The 7,500-nt window shown below is 44.2% G+C and overlaps 1 protein-coding gene across 1 annotated transcript in view; it reads right to left on the bottom strand.

The window, feature by feature from the left end:
* LOC309476928 (ral guanine nucleotide dissociation stimulator) overlaps positions 1–7,500 on the bottom strand; it is a 29,362-nt gene that overhangs the window by 16,846 nt on the left and 5,016 nt on the right. The window contains 1 exon segment of the mRNA XM_082140077.1: positions 4,375–4,568. Coding sequence (XP_081996203.1) covers positions 4,375–4,568 — 194 coding nt within the window.

Raw genomic sequence — 7,500 nt, 5'->3', positions numbered from 1 at the left:
GAACATTTCTTTTAGCTCATATCAAAAGATTCATCACTTTTTTACGAAAAACGTATAACAAATAACAGTAACATTGTGAGAATGTGGGAAAACCTCTTTTCCGCGAGATATTGAAGCCAAAAACTATCCTTAATTTTGAATTGATGTAAAACGCGTTGCGGCAGCATGCAGACATAGGCGAGACGGCTCGCGCGCCCATTGGCTGCCCTGTCGCAACTGCAGCAGCCTATCGAGAGAGGCCCCTCGTGACGTCAGATCCAATGAGGGCGCTTCACGCCCACTGCGTCACATCCCGCCGAAACGGGCGTGCTTGGGCCTATAAATATAGCTCGACAGGCTGTAGAATCTGTTTTTTCATCGCCTAAGCGAACCAGAGCGTGTTGCATGCACGGCAAAGATACGCAGTACTCGTTCCCTCTTCTAGAGAGAACCGAGGTTACGTTAGTAACCGAGTACGTTCTCTTATGAGAGGTCTCGTACTGCGTAATATCTTGCGCTAGGGGAACACAGTGTAAAACGCTGTGCGTGCTGAGATCCAACACCAAAGTCCCAAGGGCAAGTGCCCAGGGATCATATAGTGCATGATCATCAGGGACTCGCAGAGAGTCCAGGAAAGAGGGACTGGAACAGCATCATTCCTGTAATAAGTAGCGTCCTATAAGGAGCAAATTATATCACTAGTGTTTCACACAGTCAGGGCGAAAAACTCTGCCTGGTCTGATGAATATTATGCGTCTTACACACTGCCCAAAAAGTCATTTAATTGATCAGCGAGCTGCGCTCGAGCAGTTTCAGTATTCTGAGTTGATAGCCTCGGGCAGACAGTACTGATTTTTAGATCGAAAGCAGCTTAGCCTACAAGGCGGGAACCTCTAGGTTATAAAACCTTATAAATGTAGACGGGGAGGCCCAGCCTGCCGCCATACAGATATCTTGCAAGGCAATCCCACTAGACCACGCCCACGACGAGGCCATGCCTCTTGTGGAGTGCGCTCTGACACCTAACGGGCACTGCAGGCCCTTAGAGGCGTAAGCCAGCGCTATAGCGTCAACTATCCACCTGGATAGACTGTTTCGAGGCAGCTAGTCCCTTAGAACGTCCGTTGAACGAAACAAAGAGCTGCTCTGTCTGTCTGAAAACAGTCGAGCGAGACACATAAGCCCTTAATGCCCTGACCGGGCAAAGAAAGCTTGCGTCCTTCTCCTCATTAGAGGCCGGCAGGGCCGACAGGGAAATCATCTGAGCCCTAAACGGTGTGTTGAGGGATTTAGGAACGTACCCGTGCCTTGGTTTGAGTATGACCCTCGAGTCATTTGGCCCAAATTCCATACACGTTGCGCTCACTGAGAGTCAAGTGAAAGACAAGTGTTTGAAATCTATTGATTGGATTGGCTCGAATGGGGCATCTTTCATGGCTTCCAAAACCGTAGAAAGGTCCCACATGAGAACTGAGGGAGGTCTGGAGGATTCAGCCTCTTAGCTCCTCTAAGGAAGCGAATGACCAGATTGTTTCTTCCAAGTGACTGGCCAAGCGTCGGTTTAGAAAACGCTGCTATGGCCGCCACGTAAACCTTGAGCGTGGATGGGGTTCTGCCCTTATCCAGTAGCTCTTGCAGGAAGGAAAGAACCTCCGTCACCCCACAGTCTGAGGATGAAAAGCCACGAGCTGTGCACCAGCTAGAGAACACAGACCATTTAGAGGAATAGAGCCGTCTAGTAGACGGGGCTCTAGCCTGCGTGATCGTCTTTAGCACTCCCACCGGGAGGTTAGCGGGTACCCGTTGATGGCCCACGCATGTAGGGACCAAAGCTCAGGGCGAGGATGCCAGATCGAGCCCTTGGCCTGAGAGAGGAGATCCCTCCTCACTGGTATCGGCCATGGGGCAGTGCTCGTCAGTTGCATCAGAACCGGGAACCAAGCTTGGTTCGTCCAGAACGGGGCCACGAGTAGCACTGAGCATTCGTTTTCCCTGATTCGCTCTAATACCTGAGGTAGGAGCGTGACGGGGGAAAAGCATAGAGCGGGCAGCGGGGCCAGATGTGGGCCAGACAGTGAGCGTGTGACAGTGAGCAAAAACTCCAGACAGTGAGCGTTTTCCTGAGACGCAAACAGGTCTACCTTCGCTCTGCCGAATGTCTTCCACAGCAGTTGGACTGTCTGTGGGTGTAGAGACCATTCCCCTGTCGGAACATTGTCCCTGGACAGTCTGTCTGGTCCCACATTCAGGTGGCCTGGCACGTGCGCTGCTCTCAGCGAGCGCAGATTGTGCTGAGCCCAGACCAAGAGGCACTCCATCAACCTGTAGAGGTTTCGGGACCTGATACCTCCTTGGCAATTTATATAGGCTACCACTGACATGTTGTCCGAACAGACCAAAACATGGTGTCCTTTTATCAGAGGACAAAAACGCCTAAGCACGTTGTCGACTGCCATAATTTCCAAGCAGTTTATGTGTAGAAGCTTTTCCCGTTCTGACCACTGGCCGAAGAACGGTCTGCCCTTGAGCAGCGCTCCCCATCCCGAGGTGGAGGCGTCCGTAGACACCACCTTCACACTCGAGGAAGTCCCCAGGCTTACACCTGAACGGTACCAATCGGTCTCTCTCCAAGGTTTCAGAGCTCAGACATCATATACTCTCACAGTTATACCTTTCCCTCCTCTTAGCTAGGTTCTCCTCTCTAGCTGCAGGATCTGCCCTTAGCTTTGCACGGAAACGTGCACCCCTCTCCTTACTAGAAAGAGGCATCTGTAATTAATCTGTAAGAGGCATCTGTAAAAATGCTTGAAATAGGCAGAAATATATTATATATGTTAATATTAATTCATAGTAGTTGTACAAACTATATATGTGATAAAACAATTAAGAAATAACTAAATAATTCAGTTAAATGCTCTGTGTCATATGGTATAACAACATGTCATATGGTAAAATCGTTTGTCCGTATGACATTTTTTGTTTGCCCTTATGACAGTTCCATGCTTTGTCCATTATAACAGGCAGTTGCTTGGCCACCTCCTTCCACCTTTACCCTTGACCTTGACTTTTAAACTTTATATTTCACCTGTAAATCAATATTTTTTCAAATTTTAAATGTATTAAACCCTTTTTTGACGTTTGACCATATGACACCCAAATCTGTGACACATGGTAACACACTTGGAAAAGGTGAAATTACCTGAAATTTAGGAGCAAAATCTTAAAGTTACTTTAAACTTGGCTGGTCTTCAGGGGTCCTCTGAGTGATGTCATCACATGTCACATGACTTAAGTCATTAATATTCAGTTCCAAAATGGCTTCCAAACTTTGTTTTACCGTATGACATAGGGAAAATGTGTCTTTGCGGAACAATTTGTTTTAGATACTAATGACATTTCTTTAAGGTCTATCTCACTGACACTTTAATATGCTTATCTTAAGACTTGAATAAATATGCCAAATGAAAAATTTGATGATTTTTAAACATTTTTAATCATTTTAAATGCAATTGTCTTAAATAACTTTAAGTGAATTCCGTTTGACCGTATGACATTTGACCACATTAATAGTCTAAAAGTTACCTATTTTTGAATTTTTCACACAATTATGAACAGTGAGGAGGACAAATGATGTGAGATTAAAGCATATATATAATTTTAAACCTATTTTATATAAATATATAATATTTATTGCTCCTGGAAGTGCAAATCAGTGCGGCACGTCACTGACCCACACACGTCTATATCACTGAACATACACACGTCTATATCACTGCACATACACACGTCTATATCACTGCACATACACACGTCTATATCACTGAACATACACACGTCTATATCACTGAACATACACACGTCTATATCACTGAACATACACACGTCTATATCACTGAACATACACACGTCTATATCACTGCACATACACACGTCTATATCACTGCACATACACACGTCTATATCACTGCACATACACACGTCTATATCACTGAACACACACACGTCTATATCACTGCACATACACACGTCTATATCACTGCACACACACACGTCTATATCACTGCACACACACACGTCTATATCACTGCACACACACACACGTCTATATCACTGCACATACACACGTCTATATCACTGCACATACACACGTCTATATCACTGCACACACACACGTCTATATCACTGCACACACACACGTCTATATCACTGCACACACACACACGTCTATATCACTGCACATACACACGTCTATATCACTGCACACACACACGTCTATATCACTGAACACACACACGTCTATATCACTGAACACACACACGTCTATATCACTGCACATACACACGTCTACTCTAGATCAGCTGAGAGAGGATGGATGCGTGAGAGTTGGTGACGAACCCTCCTGGTGTGACTCCTGTGTGAGTCTGCGGTGGAACTGGCTCAGGAGATTACAGGCCCGGCGCTCCAGGTCGGATCCCGGGAAGTTGAGCTGCAGGTAGTGGATCAGACGCCTCAGACAGGAGTAATCCGGCGGCTTCCAGAAGTCCTCCGAGTACTGATCCAGCCAGGCACCCAGGATGGAGGAGACGGTGCTACACACACACACACACACACACACACACTGATGTTTTCATCCAAAGCCTTAGAAACACATTTGACCAGTTCATGCATTCATGAACCCTAGAGCTGCGATCTACTCTCTGAGCTTCAGGAACTCTTTATTCTTCAAACATGAAATGCACTATATTGCCAAAGGTTTGGGACGCCTGCCTTTACATGCACATGACCTTTAATGACATCACACTCTTAACCCGTAGAGTTTGATCAGGGCTGGGTCTCGGCAAGGGCCTCGCAATTCAACACGTGTCGCGAAACGATATATTGCAATACTTAAAAAAAAAATCTAAAATGTAAAATAATAAGAGTTAAAAACACAACTTGCTGTGTACCAGCTGAGGCATTCTGGGATGTGTGTCACATTACATTTACATTTTATCATTTGGCAGACGCTTTTATCCAAAACGACTTAAGCCTCGTTTCCACCGAAATTACCCGGAACAATTTGTACCAGGAACTTTTTTCCCAGGAACTTTTTTCGCCCCAGACCGGTTGCTTTCTGCGTTTACACCGCGGTCTAAAGTACCGGGAAGGTAAACCAGTCTGCGACGGACAGTAATCAGTTGCGCCCATAGACTGTAAAAGGGTTGCGCTACATTTATAATAAGTATGGAGGAGATTCAAACTGTGCTGCAGTTATGTATTGGTTTACTAACGAGGTAATTAACAAAACAAAATAGACGAGCACCAGTGATGCGCGGGTCAATGTATAAACAACCCGGACCCGACCGACGTTTTCAACTAACCCGCCCGCAACTCGGACCGCAAAAAAAAAGAAAGAAAATATTGTACCCGACCCGCTTCCTGACCCGCATTTTTTAAAAGTAGGCTAGTAAATGCATAGCAAGAAATACACATGACAAAGCCAGCACTTTGGTCATTATCTTTCATTATTTCGGCAACTTTGCTCTTTCTGTTTGTGTATTTGCGGAGCTTCCACTCCCCAGTCTTCACCTTTTCTCTTGCCGCCTCCATCTCTACCTGCAGACTGAGCTCGTGCGTCATCTTCGTGCCAGTTATTCAGCCAATAAAGTGTAGGCCTATGTATTTCATAGAAAATTGCATGTGAGCGGAGTGGAGCGGGAGCGAGCGGGCGGATCTTGGACAGAGCGCAGAGCGGCATTTTTAAAAGGATGGAGCGTCGCCCTATTTCCCGCTCCAATTTCGCTCCGCGCACACAACGATTCTGAAGCATGCTCAGTCAAGCCTGACTCAGTCTACTGTTGATGACTGCAAGATGGATTCTATTTTCAGTCAAAACTCGGCTCAATAATGGAGTTCAAAAAGTAGGCTACTTCAAAAAGGAAAATAAGAAGTCATACAGGTGTAAAACTAACTATTATGTGGTAGAAGAAAACGACATCGTTTCAGTCAGTAGGCCTAAAGATTAATTTTGGAATCTAAAAAGACACATCTCTCGAAAACATGCAGTGTGATATGTGAACACGCTGGGAAGAAAGCAAAAGGTTAGCAAATTGAATACGGTAACTTAAAGTGTAGCCTAAATTAAATACAGGGTAAAATGCAAACAATTGATACAAGCCCATTTAAATTTTAATCCTGCGCGCTGCGCACAAGTTCAGTTATAAGAATGTTGTCCTAATAGTTAATTTAGCCTAGGCCTACTTTTAAAACGTTTATGTATATTTATTTTATATTTTTGTTTATATAAATTTTATTTATATTATTAGGCCCATTTATTCGTTTTATTTTACAGCAGTTTGTGTGAATTTTAATCGTGCGCGTTGCGTTGCTTATAAAAGTTAACTTATCAAAATTCTGGCATAATAGTAAATTTACTTTTAAAATTTTTATGTAGGCTATATTTTTGTTTATATAATTGTTATTCATATTATTAGGCCCATTTATTCGTTTAATTTTACAGGACTTTGTGTAGGCTATATTCCTTCTTACATAGGCCTAATTTGTCATTTGAAATAAAACATTTCTATTTGAAAAATGTTGTTGTTGCTCATTAGTTCTTTAGGAGGTAAGGCTGTGGTCTAAGCTACAGTGATATAGGCTACATGTAGATTTTTTTTCCCCTTTTTGGAGCGAGCGGGGGGCGATTTGAGTGGAGCGCGGAGCAAACTGCGTTGAGCGCTGATCGAGCGATAATGAGCGGAGCGGCCTGATGAGCGGGGGAGCGGGGGAGCGGAGGGGTGGACAGTTCCGTGAGCGATGAGCGAAGATTCTCACCGCTCCACTCCGCTTATGCTCTCTATACTACTATATAAATTACAAAGGTTTAATTGGCATCTTTATTTCAAACGACCCGACCGACCGCGACCCGAATATCATTAAAAATATTTTTGGATGACTCGTGACCGCGGGTAACCGCGGGTGACCGCAGGCACCCGCTCATTTCGGATCAACCCGCGCATCACTGACGAGCACTGATACTAAAGCGTGTTCAGAAAGCTCGTATGCGTATAAAATTAGACAACGTATGTTATCAGTTATTGTGAGATGCCTGGGACGAACGCGCAAAAATGTCCTCTTTCGCAAATACGCTTAAAAAAAGCCTGAACCCCGTCTATCAATCATAAATAGTGACAGTCTTGTAAATAGTTGTTTGTTACTAACCTCAAAGCGCTATTTCAATCCTGTTATAGTAAATTTGTAACATGGTTTGGAGTGCCTTGCAATAGATGACAATGTGTAAACATAATGACTTAATAATAAAAGCTGTGGCAGAAAAGAGACGAGCACTGATAAAGCGTGTTCAGTAAGCTCGTAATGCTAACGTTAGATATAACGTTATGTTATCAGCTTTTGCAGACATTGACCGTGAGATGGCTGGGACGAACGCGCAGAAAGTTTCCTCTTCCACAAATACCCTTAATAAAGCCTGAAACTCGTCGCCAGTCCACCAGTTTTTTTTTATTAAATTCCATATTTGCAGAC

Source organism: Leuciscus leuciscus (genome assembly GCF_965113295.1).
Source record: "Leuciscus leuciscus genome assembly, chromosome: 16".
NCBI classification, from domain to species: Eukaryota; Metazoa; Chordata; class Actinopteri; order Cypriniformes; family Leuciscidae; genus Leuciscus; species Leuciscus leuciscus.
Note: the sequence above shows the minus strand (reverse complement) of the source record. Positions and strands in the feature narration are given on the sequence as shown.